Source organism: Canis aureus, chromosome 3 (assembly GCF_053574225.1).
Source record: "Canis aureus isolate CA01 chromosome 3, VMU_Caureus_v.1.0, whole genome shotgun sequence".
Taxonomy (NCBI): Eukaryota; Metazoa; Chordata; class Mammalia; order Carnivora; family Canidae; genus Canis; species Canis aureus.
The window spans coordinates 66,960,392-66,980,059 of NC_135613.1; the positions used below are offsets into that span (position 1 = coordinate 66,960,392).

The window sequence follows — 19,668 nt, forward strand, 5'->3', positions numbered from 1 at the left end:
TTTATGGACCTGATTTTATCCATTGATTTTGTGAATAACACCAGAAAGGGATTCAGCAAGATACTGGTTTAACCACAGGCAAAGTATTTTTTCAGTATTATAGGGTAAAACTTAAAGTTTACTCTCCAAGATGTTTCATTCAAACTCCAGCACTTAAGGCCAAAGTTGGCTCTTGGGGGTGTTCTACCAAGACCCAGAGAATGCAGAAAGATAAGACAGAATGAAGTGTACAACAACAGCTGCCACATTTTAACATGTTGGAGCTATTTTAAAATCCTATTGCTTCGATTGACTTTCTGTGCATACAGGTCTGTTTTCCCTATCCCAACATCCATCTTATTCAAGGAGTTTTCAATTAGTACATGAAACCAAAGGGTCAGAGTGCTTGAGGAGGATACAAATGATCTCTAACCGAAATTACTCTAATTGGTGCTTCCATTGCATTTCATAAAAACTGTTCTATCCAAATAGGGATATCCTCAAGGATGCATTATCCAGAAGATTTATCTAGAATTCTATCCAGAATGCATATCCAGAAGCATTATCTATATATGTTCCCACTACCTTTTTTTTTTTTTAATTTTTATTTATTTATGATAGTCACACAGAGACACAGGCAGAGGGAGAAGCAGGCTCCATGCACTGGGAGCCCCACGTGGGACTCGATCCCGGGTCTCCAGGATCGCGCCCTGGGCCAAAGGCAGGCGCTAAACCGCTGCGCCACCCAGGGATCCCCCTACTACCTTTTAAAATCACACTTTTAGAAAGTACTATACAAATCTACTGTGTCTTATTCTGGAGAGCCTAGGTGACAGAAAATCTTTGATTTCTAGAAATAGTCAAATCCTCTGACTAGTGAATAAAAGTTGATGAGCCAGGTAGGTAATTCTGCTTCAGATTAAAATAATAAATGTGGCTATAAGATAAAAACAATAATTCTTACATGGCATCTACACACTGACTCCTCAAATGCATCATGTTCTTTCCTACCTCAGGATTCCTGAATAATTGTTCCTACTTCTTGAAATCTTTTTATAGCATCTTGTTTTCACTCATAAAAGAGTAAAGCCACACTGAAAAGAGGCCTTCCTTGAAACCTTAATGCCAGAGTGGCCTAGCTCCACATCCATGTTTGTTTTTTCAGTAATAGTTGGCATGGTTTATTAATTTTTTGTTATTACTGCTTTTGTCTCTTTGTCTCAACCTGTGCTGTCCAGTATGGTATCCATTAGACACATGCGGCAACTTAAATTTAAATTCAAATAAATTACAGAAAAAAATGATGAATTGGATATCATCAAAATTAAAACTCTGTTCCTTGAAAAACACTGTTGAAAGAATAAAATGACCAGCCACAGAATGGGAGAAAATGTCTGCAAATCACATGTATGATAAAGAACTTGAATCAGAATATACAAGTAACTCTAAAAATCAGTAATACAAAAACTAAGAATCCAACTAAAATTGGGCAAAATATCTGTTAGCACTTCACTAACGATAACACATGGATGACAAGTTAGCACATAAAAAGATGCTCAACAACAACAACAACAACAACAACAACAAAAAGATGCTCAACATCACTAGTCATTAGGGAAATGGAGATCAAGACCACAGTGAAATACCATATTATACCCTCTAAAAGGGGGTAATCAAAAAGTGTGGGTGAAGATGTGGAGAAATGAGACTCATGCACTGTTGGTGGGAATGTAAAACCACTTTGGTAAACAATTTGACAGTTTCTTAAAATGTTAAACATACATCTAAAATCTGACCCAGCCATTCAATGCTTGAGTGTTTACTCAAAAGAAGTGAAAGCAGAGGTCCACACGAAGGCTTGTAAATGAATGTTCACTGCAGTTTTATTTGGAGTAGCCAAAACCTACTAACAGGTGAATGGATAAACAAACTGTGGCTTCTCTACATGATGAAATACTACTCAGCAATGAAATGAACTACTGGTATATGCAAAAACATTAATGAATCCTAAAATAATTATACTGAATTAAAGAAGCCAAAAAAATACATAGTATGATTCCATTTACATGTAATTCTTGAAAATGCAAATTAATCTACAGTGACAGAAAACAGACCAATGGTTGCCTAAGAATGGGGAGCAAACCAAGGGATTAGAAAGGGACATAAACTTTGGGGTTTATGATAAATATGTTCATTATCGTAACTGTTGTGATGGTTTCACAATTATATGCATGTACCAAAGCTTACAGATTTATATACTTCAAATACGTAGTTTCCTGTATTATGCCTCAGTATCCTGTATTATGTATCCTGTATTATGCCTCAGTGAGACTGTTAAAAAATTTTGTTCCTCGGTTGCACTAATCACATGTCAAGTGTTCAACAGCCACATGTAGCTAGTGGCCATCAAACTCGACATTGTAGATAAACAGCAGTTCCATCAGCACAGAAAGTTTTAGTCAACAGCAAAGCTCCAAACCAGAGGGTGAGCAAACTATACGCCAGGGACCCACCACCTGTTTTTCTAAACACAGTTTTACAGGAAGACAATTATGCCCAGTTATTTACATACTGCCTATGCTGTTTTATCACTACAACAGCAAAGTGCGTAGCTGCAACAGAGACCTCATGGTCGACAAACCTAAATTATTTACTATCTGGACCCTTAAGAAAAGGTTTGCTGATTCTGGTCTAAATCAAACACTCTGAATACAGGGGCTCTATCTGTCCTGTCACTGCTGTATTACCCAACTAGTGCTTACTGAGTACCTCGTATGTAGCACTGTCCTAGGCACTGGAGAGGCAGCCTTGAACAGTACAGATAAGATCCCTATTCTCATGGTTTTCACAATCTGGTGAAGGGTTCAGATAACATAAGAAGTAAATAAGAAGCAAGGATGAATGCTACGATGAATATAAAACAGAGGTATAGAGCAAGAGTGAGGGTGGCAACTTCCATTTGGTAGTCAGGACAGGCATCTGAGAAGCCCTAACATCTGAACACCATGGGAGAGTCAACACTGCAAAGTCCTATGGCAGAAGCAGAGAGAAGAGCACCACCCAAGGCCTCAGAAGAGGAATGAATCTGAATACCTGATGTGTAAAAAAGAAGGCCTGTGTGGCTGGAGAATACACAAGGTAGAAAAGGGAATGAGATGGGAGAGATAGAGAAGGCTATTTTATCCTAAATATGATGGAAAGCCACTACAGGATTTTAAGCAAGTGAGCAATGTGATCAACTTACACTTTTAAAGATCACTCTGGTGCTAACTGGAAACTGGGTCAGGAAAGAGCAAGCGAGATGTTAGACAAGTGAGGGAGTCTCTGTAAACGTACAAGGGAGAGATGGTGGTGGTCAGGCTTGGGCTACAGTGATAGCCCTGAGATGAAGTGGAGAAATTCAAGATATGTTTTGAAGTAATAGTTGACTGGCCTTTCTGATGGTTGCTGTAGAGTAAGGAAATAAGAGGAGTCAAAAATGAATCCCAGAGTTTGGCTTGAACAAGTGGGACACAGTATGTACCACAAATATGGGAGAAACTATAAACAATCAGAGCTAATACTTACTGAGTGCTTATTATAGGACAGTAGTCACTCAATTTCACATTTCATATTCCTAACAATCTTGAATAGTAGGTAGTACTGTCGTGTTCATTTTATAAATAGAAAACTATAGGTTACAGTTAAGGTCAGAAAGATAGGACCAACTCAGCGGAGACTTGAACCTGGGTCTTCACATTCCAAATTTCACTACATTGTATGAAACTGCCCCCTTAACAGTAACATTCTAGGCAATGGCAGGACCACAGGATTAACAACGGTCTCTCTAGGATGACTAGCTTGAAAGACACTATTGTTTTGCTTCTTTCCATTATTTAAGATCACCTTGTTTTCATAGAATAAAAGATGCTTTTATTTCAAAGCACTTTCTGCAGAATTATCCCTTTGATTCCCATTTTATAAATGAGGAAGCTGAAACAAGTCAAGTGATTTCCTCAAGATCATTAAGATATCAACAGAACAAGAAGTAAAAGCCAGATGAACTGATTCCATGCAGTGATCTGGCCAATAAACTTGTCTTTAAAAATATGGACCATTCAGAAAGAAAACCACACAACTGTTTTACATCAATACCCAAAATACACATACATATATGAAATAAAGAATACAAACCTGCACTCACTAATTTGCTAGGATTTTTCTATTTAATTTTTTATAATGTTGATTATAACTGGCAGTTTAAAAAAACATTGATCTAAGCCTTGATAATTAACACTACAACCACATGGTAGACTTTTTTAGAAATAAGTCTCGTGACTCACTAAAACTACCAAACACCAAAGAACGCAAGATGAAACATTAAAAAAGATCAATCTGTCGAGTATTTGCGTTACATGACGACTGGAGTCTATGAGAGTATGGACTCCAGAGAATGACAATGATACCATGAACCATCCTTTGGAAGTATTTTTTATTACGATTACCTTCTATTGCTAATATGGAGGCCTGAAATCAAGGCGTGCCTGCTAATGTTTAAGATAAGCAAGGATGTATTTTTATGGGGGGGGAAAAAAAAACCACATTAAAAGCAAAAGAAAAGATTTCTTCAATCTCGTCTTTGCTCCAAAGGAAGTAAAAAGCTACAGAATGACCAGGATTAGCAAAATCTATTTCCAAAAGAAAGACACACTGCTGGTAATGTGACAGCCCATTATGATGTATAAGGAAGGTTAGCATCTTAAGGACAATGGTTCAAGATGTGAGGCTATCTTTCATTTAATGGACAAGTACTACTTGATAAATGATCAAGCTACTCCAGTGTTCTTTGCCAGAATGTTTCATTTCCCTTAGTAAAGGAAGACAGCTGTCCGGGGAATATAAATCTTTGATTATTCCCAATTCCTTAAGTTTACAAGAATTAAAAAAAAAAATGCTTTCAGATCTGTGTCAATTACTTTGAACATTCATTTACCTTCCTGAATGTGGCGCTAGCCTGGTAAATTCTCACACACACACACACACACACACACACACACACGCACACGCAGGCGCGCGCCACCCTGCATCTCATCTAAGAAGAAGAAAAGCAACAAGGACAAACCACAGCCTCCATACATCAAAGGCTGCCAGCACTTCAGCGCACGGTCACCAAGCTCGCAGGCACTCCCAGGTGGTCCCGCACACACTCGGGCGCTCTCAGCTCTGCTCCACGGACCTCCATCCACCAGGCTCCTGGTGTGCGCAGCCTCACGGAAGACTGTGGGGTCCCGGCCACCCGAAGGCCGGCACAGCCGCTGGGGGAAACGCGGTGCCTCCGGACATCTCTTAAGGACGGTCATCCCTCTAAGCCCAAGTTGTTTCCAGAGACGCTGGAAGGGCACCCTCAGGGCACAGGGCAAAAAGGGGCCAATACCAGAAGGTGGGGGGGGGGGGGGCGGAGGAAGAGCAGACACGGCCCGAAACGCCCCAGTTCGGTCCGCGGGGAGCGGGGCAGCGGAGGCCGGCGGCTCGGGGCCACGTGCCCTTGCCCAGGGGCCCCTCTCCCCGGCGCCAGCTGCACGGGTGCCCGGGGTGCCCGGGATGCCCGGGAGCCGCACGCCACAAGTTGCCGCCCGTCCCCGCTCCCGGCGCCCACGGGGCACACGCGCGCCGCCCCACGCCCCGCCGCCTGGGGGGCCTGGGGGGCCAGGGGGGCCAGGGGACCCCGCGGGGCGAAGGCCGCCGGGCCGGCCCCGAGCCCCCAGCCCCTCCGCCGCAGCCCACGGGCCCCGCCCCGCCCGCGTCCAGGCCCAACTAAGCCTCCGCGCCCCTGCGGTCTGGACCGTTAGCATCCCAGGCATACCTGCGCGTCCGAGCGCCGCCGCCGAGCCCGGGTCGCCGTGGGGGCGCCGCGCCGGGCGCAGGAAGCACCCCCTCCCCACCACGACCCCCCCCCCCCCGGCCGAGCGTCGGTGTCCAGGTGAGGGGCTGAGCGCCGCAGCCGCCCGCCTACCTTCCTGGCGCGGGGGGCCGCCGCCGCGGGCCCTGACCCCTCGGAGCTGACCTCGTCCGCAGGCGGTGAGCGCCCGGGGGACCCGGGGGCGCCCCCAGGGCACCCGGCGGGGCGGGGAGAGGCGAGGCCCCGGTGGCCGCCCGCGCGCCCCGACCGGAGGAGGAGCCCGGCCGCCGGTCCCGCGGCGGGTGGAAACGGGGAGGGAGGCTGCGGGGGCCGCTCCCGGAGCGGTTACGACTCTAGACGCCAAGGGCCCCGGGGTCTCGGGCTGACTCGGGGCACGGCGGCGCCGGAGGGCGGGGACGGCGGGAACGTCCCGGGACTCACGCAGCGGGCCGCGAGCCTCGAGCGTTGAGTCCCCGCGGCGGCGCGGAGGGAGCGCGGGGGGAGCGCGGGGGGAGCGCGGGGGGCGCGCGCTGGGAGTGGGGCGGCGGCGGCGGCGGCGGCGGGCGCGGGGCGCCGCTCCGTGTCCTCACCTTCTTGGTGCCGGGGCCTCCGGCGAGCCGAGACACGCCTGTCAGCGAAGAGGAGCGCCCCGGCTGCCCCCCTAGAGTCTCCTGCTGGGGGGACATCGCTTCCATGAAGAAGACTTTCCCGCAAACCCCAGCCAGGAGGAGGCTACGCGGTCATGGCCGCGGGGCCGCGGCCGGAGGGGCGAGGACGCGCGGGCCCGAGCGGCTGCCGCGCTAGGCAGGGCGCCGGGCTCCGGGCTCCGGGTGCGGGCGGCGCGCCTCCCGTCGGGGCCATGCACCGCCGCTGCGCTCGGCACCGCGGGCTGCAGGCGATTGCGGCGGCGACCGCCCGCCCGCGCCGCAGCCCGCCCCGCCTCGCCTCGGGCCCGCCCCCTCCGCGCCAGGCGCCCCGCGCGGGGACCCGCCCCCGGCCGCCGTCCTCGGGCCGCGGCGCTCCCAGCGGCTGCCTCGCTCTGCGGCGCACGGGCCGGGCGCGTCCCTGCAGGCACGGGTCTGCGAGGGTCCGGGCGACCGACTGACCTTGCCAGCCCGCGGCGGCTCCCCGGCCCGTGTCACGAACGGGAGCTTCTGAGCGCGAACGCGCGCCCCTCCCGCCCCTCCCGCCGCTCCCGCCGCTCCCGCCGCCTGCCCACGCGCGCCCGACCCCAGCTCGGCCCGCGCTGCGCCCGCGGGGAACGGCGACGCGGCAGCGCGTGCGGCGGCGCAGTCGAACCGAGGACTTGCGGTGATTTCGGCCTCCCTTCCACCGGGCTGCGGAGGGGTCCCCCCCACCCGAACCCGCACGCCCACCCCCGCCCCCGAGGCCTGGGGCGGGGGCTGCGCGTCGCAGGGTGCCGCGGCTGCGCACATTGGGAAGCCCCCAGCAGCGCCTGACCTCTGGAGCAATCCCGGACGTTAGTTAGCCTGTTTGGGGAGCCCTCGTTGGCTTCTGCAGCGGGGCTCTGCAGCCCCAGCACAATTTGCACCAGCGGTTTCCGCTGTCTGCGGCTGCAAGGACCTGGGCATTCCAAACGTCAAAGCGCAATTAAGGAAAATGCAGGCAAGAGAGAGGACTCTGAAATTTGGCTTAGCCATTGAGAAGGCTACAATATGTGGAAGTGTTTATCAGATATCTGCGCCGAGAGCATAACTTCCTGACAGCCCAAATAGTGGCAAATTTTTTTAAGGCCAAAGAATAATCAGAGGGAGGGGTTTTGGAGCCAACCCCGGTCTAGTTGAGCGTTGCTGCACTTTGCAGGACCAGCTGACTGGTGCAGATGATTCGGTAGGTGGCATTCTTCCCTTGGAGTCAGGACTACATAAAGGGCGGATTAGAGATGAAGGACACCACTCCATGATACTATGTTGTATGTTGTAGAAGGGGGTTTGTTTGTTTTTGTTATTTAAAAAAAAAAAAAGAACTGAGGTTCCTGTGGGATTGGGCAGTTATCAGGACAGGTTGTAGAAGAATAGGGCTCTGGCCGGCTCTGTTCCAAGCAGGAGATGCTATCCAAAACACACACACACACACACACACACACACACAGACATTTGCATACCCCCCCTCCAAACTCCAGCATTGTTTATCGTGGAAGTAACGGGGAGAAAATGTTCCAGCCCATATTAAGCCTTGTCCACATTACATTGTTCAAAGTAGATTTACATAGGCTGTAAAAATCTTGATTTATAAATGTATATACATATATATATAAATCATTCTGGTGTATGTGTGTATATTTTTATATATGTACACAGGCGCAGTTTTTCAGGAGTGACTCTTTCTGCTGCTTAGACCCATGTGTAGTGACAGGATTTGTACCCACTATAAAGTTTATCATGAAGTTTACACTGCAGATGGCTTTGCAGTTCTTTCATTCCTTGTCGAAATCCTACCATTATGCCTCCTATCATTAATGGACAATCCCAGTTTTCCTTACTCTGCTTCATTTTAAAAATTTCAATAATGCTTATCTCCTTTTAATATTTCATGTAATTTACTTATTATGCTTAATGTTTGTTATCTGTCTCCCAGCGATCAGCAATCTTTTTGTTATTGTTGTTTACTGTTGTATCTCAAGTGTCTGGCACAGTAAATGTTTGTTGATTAAATGAGTGAGACACAAAAAGGATATGAGATAGATCCAGAAGGGGCAGGCCTGAGTTATTTTATGCAGAGTCTCATGTATTATCAGGTGTTTCTTTTTGAGCTAATACCTCATGCTCCAATCAAAGTATTACTTACATTGCACATGTGGGAAACTCACTTTCACTTCAGAATTTGTGAGTGCTTTTATTTCAAATTCCATTAGTCTTGATTTGCATAAAAAACCACCCCACTCCTCTCTTATAAGGAGCTTTGGAGGAGATCTCACTTCCTGAAGAACTTTGCTCAGATTAATATCATCACCAGGGTAATGAAGTAAGAACACAAATAAGATCAGTCACTCCCCAGGATGCCTGGGTGGCTTAGTGGTTGAGCATCTACCTTCGGCTCAGGTCATGATCCCGGAGTCCTGGGATCAAGTCCTGCATCAGGCTCTCCATGTGGAGCCTGTTTTCCCTCTGCCTCTCTGTGTCTCTCATGAATAAATGATTTTCTTTTTTTAAAGATCAGTCACTCCCCAATGTAAAACCTTCCTTGGCTCCTACGTCTATAGAATAAATAGCAAATGCTACAGTGTGATATACAAGGCTGTCTACAATCTGACACCTCATTGCCACTTCTTTGTCTTATCTCCTGCTCTGCTTCAACTCTAGCCCTGTTTTCCCTCACATTAGACTATTCGCACTTCCAAGAGCTCCTTGACCTCTCACTTCTTCATGGTTTTGGACCTGGTGTTGTTGCCTAGGAGGTTTTCCTTCTGTATGTTCCAAGCCCTATTGTTTTGCTTGTGTTCATCTAATGCCTGGTGCATAGCAAATAACTGATTAGTATTTGTCAAGGAAAGAAAGCTTCAAGACTTACATGAATAATTACCCCAGGAAAATCTTTCTTCCTCTTTATCTAGCTACCTCCACACCTCAACCACAAGGTTAAGTGCACCTTCTGTGGTAGTAACATAACATTTGTTATTTTATACCAGGTACTATTTTATGTATTTTGCACATACTAATTTACTTACATCTTAATAATAATCTTCCCTACACCCCATTTTACAGATGGGAAAGCCAAGTCATGAAGATGTTAAACAACTTGTTCAAGCAGCTGGTAAGTGGTGGAGCCAAACTTGGAACCTGGACATCTGCTCCAGAACCAGTGCTCTTAACCGCTTGTCGATAGTACCTCTCCTATGTGCTTCCTTTTCTTTATAGCACACATTACACTGTTATTATCTGTTTTACTTGACTGTGAGCTCTTTGAAATAAAGGTGATGTTTTGTCTTCTCTTTTTTTGTGCAAGTACAGAGTTATACTCTTCAGTGATGTTTTTCAATGACTTAGCTTTGAATGAATGGTGAAGTAGCAAAAAATAGCCATTTTCATTCTGCTACACAGTTTAAGGAAGATGCTCTGATGGGGGAGAAATAATTCGTGGGCTAGTCTCTTATTCCTTAAAACAGTGAAAGCATTTTCCATGCACTAGGAATGTTACGCTGTAGAAAGTGTGATGCCAGAAAACAATAGTGATGACAAGGCAATTGAAGGAGTGTGATGACCATGTCTGACACAAGCAGGATGCATCCAGAATATTTTGAAACAAACTGTAAAGCAGAGTACTGAGAAAAGGATAGTTTAGCAGCTGGGAAACACCAATAGCAGACCTTTAACAGGAACTAGTCTAAGAATGAAACCAGAATGTTTGGCCAACCATTAGATTGAGTAACAGTGAATAAATTTAACTATGAAAGGGGATGTCTGCACAACTCATTCATCCCATGTATATTTATTGTGTGTCTGCTATGTGCCAGACACTGTGCCAGGCACTTTAAGTATAGTCAAATTGAGTCCACAGGTGTCATCCTTGTAAGCCCCAAGACATGCACAAGAATCATTGGCAGTGCTATCTGAATATTCTAGAGCAGAGACTGCAAACTGATGGGCAACAGAGTGAATTCAGGCGTGTTTTTCAACATAGACACTTTTTTTTCCCCAAACCTGTTGCCAACCTTAAAAATCAAGATATTTCACATAGAAATCTGGGCTAAATTTCTCCAAGGCAATAACAGCTAAAACTAAGTTGTAGCTGTGGTATTACATTTAATGCTCGTGACAACTCTGGTTGTCATAATCACCACTGTCTCATGCTGGGGAACTACTAACAGGGAAGATAGTAGAAGATGAAAAACGGGCAAGAGAGCTAAGGAGGTCAGAGAAGAATGACAAATACCAAATGTGTGACTGTATGTGTGTTGAATTAGTAGAATTTTTCAGAAAGAGAAAAAGTTGACAGTGTCTTACTGTTGTAAAAGATCAAGCCGTCCCAGGATGACTGTGAGCCTTGATATAAGTGAGGTTTTGACTTAGTTAATTGTCAAGATCTGACATGGGGACTTTCTCATCCTTGGTTAGAATCTCAAAAGGGGCTATTTCCTTAAAGAACAAAATTCCAGTTTTAAGAGTAGAAATTTATGAAGTAAGAGGGTAGTTAGGAAAAGCAGAGGAGGAAGGAAGGAAGAAGGGGGAGTATAGAAGGAGGATGCTAAAAGCTGAGGCTGGAAAAAGAGCTTAGTCAGACTGTGAAGGACCTTGGATTCTATGGTAAAAATTTGAACATTATTCCCCAGGGAAAGTTGTAAAAATGACTGGTGTCTGTTGAATGCCTACCATGTGTTAGATATACATTATATGCATCATTTCATTTAACCTCTATCATCACTAAAGATGTCGGTATTATTATACTCATTTTTAAATATGAAGATGAGGGGTACCTGGGTTCTCAGTCTGTTAAGTGTCTGACTCTTGATTTCAGCTGAGGTCTTGATGTCAGGTTATGAGATTGAGCCCCTCATTGGGCTCTACACTGGGTGGGGAGCCTGCTTAAGATTCTGTCTCTGCCTCTTCTTTCTCTGTCTCTCAAAAAAATAAAAAAGAAAGTTTAAAAAAGAATAAATAAGAAGTTGAAGCTCAGGGAAGTTAAGCAGCTTTCTGAGGTCGTTAATCAAAAAATGGTGGGTTTGAACCTTGATCTGATTGAGTTCAAAAGCCATACACTTATGATGTCAGAGTATTATAATATTAATAATAGCTATCACTTATTGAGAGGTTGAAGATGATACGGAGAAAAGGATTTGGTAGTCAAAACACTAAGCTAATCACTTTACACACTATCATAATCTTTGAAACAACCCTAATATTTTGTATTTTTATGCCCAATATACAAGTGAAGAGCTCAGAGCTATTAAAGTACTTATCAAAGATTATACAGGTATGAGTTGAAGAGCCAGGATCAACTCAGGACACTCAAAACTCACACTCTTAACCACTACACCTGATGATATGGTCTAATTTTTGTTCCTTGCCACTGAAGAACATCATAAATTGCGTTCCATTCATTTTGTGTGAGATAAAGCTACATATGCCCCTAAACCCTTCTGCTTAGTCCATGATACGCTTGCTTTCTGGTCAGAGGCTTAGCTTAATTATTTTTAAAGTGTATTTTGCAAAGCAACTTGATATTTTATATTTTGTAAAGATTTTATTTATTTATGTGAGAGACAGGGAGAGAGAGAGGAAGAAGCAGACTCCCTGCTGAGCCAGGAGCCTGATGTGGGGCTCCATCCCAGGACCCTGGGATCATGACCTGAGCTGAAGGCAGATGCTTAACCAACTGAGTCACCCAGGTGCCCTGCAGCTTGATATTTTAATAAGAAACAGCAAAAAGGAGAAATTTCTATTTTCCATCAAAGTTTAGGTTGCTCTGTCAGCCAGATTAAATTAATTAACTGATTATCATTTGTGGTCTATCACATGCTTTATGTTCTTGCCCATTATTCAAGGGTGAGCACAATCTGTGACACCTCTCCCCACAAAGCACTTCAGGTTTCTTTTCTGTTTCTAGACATTTCTTGTCTGTTTCTAGACATTTCAATTGACTGCATGTTTTTAGCTCTGTCTACGTGTTTGTGTTAGAATCCTCCCGAGGCATTTGTGGAAATTAGCCCTTTTAACTATACTGCTATTTCATGGTTATATCTGCAGCACACAGGTGATTATTGTCTGTGCTGATACAGTAGAGCTTAGGGAGCTCAGTACATGAGTGAGTTCAGTAAGTTGTGCAAGATTGCTCAGCTGATAAGTAGTGCCACAGCATTCCAGTCCAGTTCTGATTCTCAAAAGTATGAAACTTAAATCCTTTCTCTTAAATCCTATTTAAAAAATGAAAATCAACTGTTGCATATTTGCAATGGGAACTAACAGAAGATGTTATGGTAATAGAACAAAAAATATGTTTATTGCAGCATTATTTAGAATAGCCAAATTATGGAAACAACTCAAGTTTCCATCAAAAGATGAATGGATAAAGAAGATGTGGGATATGTATGCAATAGAATATTACTCAGCTGTAAAAAAGATTGAAGTCTTGCCTTTAGCAGCAACGTGAGTAGATTAGAGAGTACAAAACTAAGCAAAATAAGTCAGAGAAAGACCATCTGATTTCACTAAGATGTGGAACTTAAGAAATAAAACAAATGATCAAAGAAAAAAGAGAAGAACCCCCAGAACTCTCAAACACAGAGAAAAAACTTGTGGCTGCCAGAGGAGAGGTGGATGGAGGAATGGGTGAAATAAATGAAGGGGATTGAGAGTACACTTATCATGAAGAGCACTGAGTAACATATAGAATTATTGTATCATTATATTGTACACATGAAACTAACATTGTATGTTAACTATACCTGAATTAAAAAAAATAAAACAACAAAACCAAAACAGATTTCTTTTTTAATAGTGCTTATGTCAACTAAAAAATGTCAGATATAGAAATTCTGAAAGAATTTTTACTTTAAAGCATATTTTCTGAAGCATGTTATTTGCAACACTAGTCCATTAGAATACTCTTTTTAAAAAGGAGGGGTTCCATAGTTAAGGGTTCCATGGAAAATACCACTAATGTGATAATGTACATTATAAAATGTATATATTAATGTGCATAGTAAATCTTTGATAAATTCTGTAGTTAAATAAAAACCCCAACCAAACCCTGCTTAATCTCTGCTTAACCTTTTTCTGTCCCTATATGTATAACATGTTAATCGAGTCCTATTAGAACATTGCTGTGTATGCAATGAATTTTAATGCAGTGGTGATGGGAGAATGAGGCATGTTCTCCTTTAGTCACTTCCCCTCCATTGTTTCTTTCTTACATCCTTACAGTATTAAAAGTTCTTCCAACATGCTTCCTTTTTGAGTTATCACTATGCCGCCCCCCTCCCCCCACACCAACTTTCTTTTTTTTTTGCTTATTGCCAACTTTTGGAGTAAGAATCTATATAAACTGCCTCTACTTTTTCATTGCCTTCCCTTTTTCCTTTTTTTTTTTTTTTTTGCCTTCCCTTTTTCCAAATATGAGATTCCTTTTGTGATTTCCCAGTAAGCAAATGCAATAACTTCTATAATCAAAGATGATGCTTTATAGCATGTGTCCTGCCACTCTTCTTTTAGCAGCCATGACACTAGTCCTTTTTTTTTTTTTAAGATTTTATTGATTTATTCATGAGAGACAGGGAGAGAGAGAGAGAGAGAGGCAGAGACACAAGCAGAGGGAGAAGCAGGCTCCACGCAGGGAGCCTGATGTGGGACTCGATCCTGGGTCTCCAGGATCACGTCCTGGGCTGAAGGCGGCACTAAACCGCTGAGCCACCCAGGTGTCCCACTAGTCTTGCATTCATTCATTAATTTTACAAATATATATCCACTACCCAGTTGCGCTAACCACTGAAGATACAAAATGAACAAATTAGACATGCTTTCTATTTCTACTTTCTAAAGCTTATATTTTAGTTGCTCTATTTCTCTGAATTCTCTAAATGATCTTTGCTGGATCCTCTTTTCCTCCCCACATGTTTAATATATGCATCTCTCAAGGCCCTGTCATTTCTCTTTTCCCAACATACACTTGTGTGTAGAGACACATGCACACACATGCACACACTCAAGGTGTTGAGAAAAATCATGACTTTTGATCCCACAAATGTTGAATAAGTGAATTTATGATTTTCCTAATATTGGATATAACTATAGCACCTGTACTGTCATTTTTATTCAAAATGAGGATTGTTACATGAATGAAATGGGAAATTATTGTTTTTTTCCTATGATAGAAAGGTGTATGTTGAATGAGGGAAAGGCAGAAGTGGACTTCAGAGGGCTGTATCATACATGTGAAAAAGACACATAAGCAACTAGCACATAGTTACTGAGAACTTCTTGATTTTCTGTTAAGAAGTGACTAGGAAGATGTCAGACAAAAATTTTATCATACCATGAAATTTGTCTGGAAGTGCATACCCACAAAATAAACAAAAAGAGCTTTTAAAAATCACTTACTGCCTCCAAAGAAGGAAAGGAACATAACCTCAGCCTGCAGTTCTCAAGGTCAGATCTGAAGCATCGAAACCACCTTGGGAACTTTTGAAAGTAATATTTGGGCCCCTTCTCCAGAAATTCTAATTTAATTGGTTTTGAGTGCAGCCTAAATGTAGAATTTTTTTAAAGCTCCATACCTGTGTCTAAGGTTAAAAAACATTGGTCCAGGTTAAACATTCCAAAACATGGTTATCGAGGGGGTGAAAAGATTTCAGAGAGTAGTAAAGAAGAGTAGTGATGCTATTGTTTGTTTGTTTGTTTTCACTTCACTCCAAATCTAGGGGGCAAACTTCTGAATTGGCCAAATATCATTCTTGCTAATATCACTAAGTCTAGAAAGAAACACAATAAATAAGTATCTTTATTTTTCTCTTTTCCTCAGGATCAATGATTAGTAGAAACTGCTGCTAGAAAGAAACTGATGATAATGAAAAATGAACATTGAGGCTGCCTTTCTCTTATGGAAGGGAGGACTTCAAAGCTAATTCAAGAAATAATCTAAAACTTGAAAGTCCTCATCCATTGAATGGTGTACCACCCTCCACCCCAACTATAAGCAGAGAGAAGCAGAGAGTCCTAGTACAGACTATATAATAGAATCTCAGAAGAGATAGCAGAGAATAAGCAAGATGAAACAAAATGATGTGGCAGTGGTGCAAAAATATAATAGCACAACATGAAATCATGCATTGGATGCAAAAGATAGAGTCCAACCTAAATGAAATGAATTGAGAATATAAAGGAACATAAAATAATTCATAAATGCTGCACTTAATGAAAACCAGTATTTAATGAATAAAAGCTCAAAGAGGCAATGACAGATGAAAAGAGAAGTCACAAGTTTTAAATAAAATGAGGACTCGAATCAATGTCATTACAGAACAAATAAGTAAACTAGATGCAAAAACTTAACTTTAAGATCCAAAGAACATCCTGTGTTTTTGGTAAATTAAAAACAGAATACTTAGCATCAGGATATATCCTTATTAAACTATTAAACTTCAAGGTTCCACTATAATGCAAGTTCCATAAAGGTAAGAGTGTTTTGTTCACTGCTATATGGTTAGTGCCTAGAATGCTGTTGAGCAAGTCAGAGGTGCCCAGTAAGTATTCGTTGAATGAATGAAAGAATGAAGAAAGATTTCTTCACTTATTCAGACATAAAAACCAACTTATCTAATCTCTGGTTCCACTTATAGGGAGATTGGAAGTCATCACTAGAACTTAAATACAAGTAAAAATCTGAACAGACTGAAAAATTAACTGCTCTTCTTGGATCCATAGGAGGGGAACACACAGGGAAAAGTGCTACACACAAGACTGGGGAGATAGGGAAATACAGGGAGCCAGGGCTTACTGATGGAGATACTCACAAAAGGAAGCTGCTGCTGTGCCAGGATAGGAAAACCTGAACTGTAATTGATGAGTAGCTAGAGGCTCAGTGTGGACAACTCTGAAAGTTAAAATCTCCAGGGGGACCTAGACATGGTAGAGTGATGGGCAGGGGGCAGGGTGTCCCATATCATTGTAAGATTTCCAGGGTACTAAGTATCAGAAGAAAAATCCCTGGCAGTTTCCAACTGAGAGAGGGGGAAAAGAACCAGTTTGTTTGTTTGTTTTTTTAAAGATTTTATTTATTTATTCATGAGAGACACACACAGAGAGAGAGGCAGAGACACAAGGCAGAGAGAGAAGCAGGCTCCACGCAGGGAGCCCGACACGGGACTCAATCCCAGGACTCCAGAATCACGCCTTGGGCAAAGGCAGGCGCCAAACTGCTGAGCCACCCAGGGATCCCAAAAGAACCAGTTTGAAATACACCAGAGCATTCTGTTTTCTTAAAAACACCTGCCCTTCATGGAAAACTTGTTAACCAGAGCCTAACCGGATGTATTACCAGAACCTAAGATACCTGGGGAAAGGAAATACCTCATTCCAACCCTCCTTAGCCATCATGTCCCATGTAAGGGAGAGAAAAAAAAAACAAAAACAAAAAAACAACTGAGAAACACTTGTAAAGTTCACAGTCCAGAGGCATAAACTCACTGAAACATAGACCTAATCATAGGACTGTAGAATGTTTTCCCTCCCCAGCACCTCACCAGCACGTTATTAAAGGCCTACTTACTGCAGTTCCTTTTACCTAGTACAGCATGTCTAGCTATCAAGATAGAGTTATAAGGCATAACAAAAAGGAAACAGAGCACAATGAATCCCCTCCACAATTTGAGAAACAGAGTATGTATCAGATCCAGACATGGCAGGGACATTGGGATTTTCATATTGGAGTTTAAAACAGCTATGAGTAATATACTAAGGGCTCTACTGCATAAAGTAGTCAGCATGCAAGAATAGTTAGGCTATGTAAGCAGAAAGATGGAAATTCTAAGAAAGAACTAAAAAGAAATGCTAGAGATCAACAACAACAATGACACAGTAACAGAAATTAAGGAAGTCTTTGATGGGCTCATTAGTAGATTAGACATGCCTGAAGAAAGTATCTCTGAGCTAGAGGATGTACCAACAGAATATCTGAAAACCAAAAAAGAAAGAAAACAAAGCCTGAAGACAGAATGTAGTATCTAAGGACTACGGGGTAACTATAAAAAGTGTAACATACACATAATGAAAATACCTATTAGAATACCCAGTGGGTATTTTCTTCTCTTTAGAAGAAAAAGGGAAAAGAACAGAAGAAATGTTTTGAAACAATAATGACTGAGAATTTACCCAAATTAATATTACATGTGAAATCACAGATCCAGGAAGCTTAAGAACATAAGGTAGGATAAATACAAAAAAACCACACCTAAGTGTATCATTTTTAAATTATGGAAAAATCAAAGATGAAGAAAAAATGGTTAAAGAAGCCAGAGGCAAAGACATCTTACCTAAAGAGGAGCAAAGATAATTTTATGTGACTTCTCAGAAACCATGCTAACAAAAAGACAGTGGATGAAATATTTAAGGTATTGATTGAAAAAAAACCCCACCTACCTAGAATTCTGTACCCTGCAAAATTATTAAAAAGTGAAGGGGAAATAAAAACTTAGACAAACAAAAATTGAGGGAATTTCTTGCCAATAGACCTGCTTTGCAAGAAATGTTAAAAGAAATTCTTTAGAGAGAAGGAATATAATATATATCAGAAACTCAGAGCTACATAAAAAAGGCAAAGCATCAAAGAGAACTAGTGAAGATAAAAACTTTTTTATTTCTTTTTTTAAACTTTTTTCTTATTCTTAACCAATCTAACAGTTAAGTCTGTTAGAAACAATAATAGTAGTTATGTATTCAGTTATGTATGCTTATGTATGTCATATATATATACATATATATATGCACACACACATATACAGCTAACATCATACTTAATGATGAGAAACTCAAAGCTCCCATAAGATCAGATAAAAGACAAGGATGCTCCTTCTCACCACTCCTTTTTCAACATCATACTGGAAGTCTTTGCTAATGCAGTAAGGCAAGAAGAGAAAATAAAAGGTATACAAATTGGAAGACATAAAACTTTCTTTCTTTCTTTCTTTCTTTCTTTCTTTCTTTCTTTCTTTCTTTCTTTCTTTCTTTCTTTCTTTCTTTTTTTTCTCTTTCTTTCCTTTCTCAAATGGCATAGTTGTCTATGTAGAACATTGAAAAAAAATCAGTCAAATAACTCCTGGACCCAATAAGTGATTATAGCAAGGATGCAGAATCCAAAGTTAATATACAAAAGCCAATTGCGGGATCCCTGGGTGGCGCAGCGGTTTGGCGCCTGCCTTTGGCCCAGGGCGCGATCCTGGAGACCCGGGATCGAATCCCACATTGGGCTCCCGGTGCATGGACCCTGCTTCTCCCTCTGCCTGTGTCTCTGTGCCTCTCTCTCTCTCTGTGACTATCATAAATAAATAAAAATTAAAAAAAAAAGTCAATTGCTTTCATGTGTGTCAACAATGAACATGTGGAATTTGAAACTAGAAACACATTTCCATTACCATTACCAAAAAGTGAAATACTTAGGTATATCGAAATATGCACAAGATCCATATAAGGAAAACTAAATTTTTGATAAATGGTATTAAAGGAAAACTAAATAAATGAAATGATAGTCCATGTTAACTGATAGGAAGTCTTAATATTGTCAAGGTGTCAGTTATCCCCAACTTGATCTATAGATTCAGTGCAATCCCAATAAAAATCTCAGTAAGTTATTTTATGAATATTGACAAAGTTTATACAGGGAGACAAAAGATCCAGAATACCCAACACAATATTGAAGATGAAGAATAAAGTTGGAGGACTGATGCTACCCAATTCGAAGACTTACTATAAAGATTCAGTAATCAAGTAGGGTTATATTGGTGAAAAAATAGATTAATGGAACAGAATACAGAGCCCAGAAATAGAACCTTATGAACATAGTCGACTGATACTTAATCAAAGTGCAAAGCCAATATAGTGGAGCAGATAGTGTATTAGGCAAATGGAATGACTGTGCATCCATATCCCTCTCACCCACTGGCCCCCACCACTCTAGACACAGGCATTAATTCCTTCACAAAAACTAACTCAAAATGGATTATAAACCTAAATGTGGTATGCAAAGGGCATAGGATGACATAGGAGAAAATCTGGAGGACTTTGGGTGTGTTGATACCTTTTTTAGATACAACACCAAAGACATGATCCATAAAAAATGATAAATGTAAAACTTGAGCACAAAAA

At 42.3% G+C, this 19,668-nt stretch overlaps 1 protein-coding gene and 1 long non-coding RNA gene across 7 annotated transcripts in view; one reads left to right on the forward strand and one right to left on the reverse strand.

The window, feature by feature from the left end:
• Positions 1-7,337, reverse strand: part of ARHGAP20 (Rho GTPase activating protein 20) — a 140,551-nt gene extending 133,214 nt beyond the window's left edge. Inside the window, exon 1 of one of the 5 annotated variants that reach the window (XM_077893415.1) lies at positions 7,319-7,337. Coding sequence is in view for 2 of the 5 variants with exons in the window: in XM_077893412.1 (XP_077749538.1) it covers positions 6,448-6,552 (105 nt within the window). In the remaining 3 variants the exon portion in view is untranslated. Of the gene's footprint in view, positions 1-5,094; positions 5,140-5,194; positions 5,346-5,971; positions 6,105-6,447; positions 6,666-7,318 lie in introns of those variants that run through there. The other 4 variants (XM_077893412.1, XM_077893417.1, XM_077893413.1 and 1 more) reach the window with 4 other exon arrangements.
• The window catches only part of LOC144311225 (uncharacterized), a 165,500-nt gene continuing 153,052 nt past the window's right edge, over positions 7,221-19,668 (forward strand). Inside the window, exons 1-2 of one of the 2 annotated variants that reach the window (XR_013376797.1) lie at positions 7,221-7,708; positions 9,583-9,631. This is a non-coding gene — a long non-coding RNA (uncharacterized LOC144311225). Of the gene's footprint in view, positions 9,632-19,668 lie in introns of both variants that reach the window. The other variant, XR_013376796.1, reaches the window with a different exon arrangement.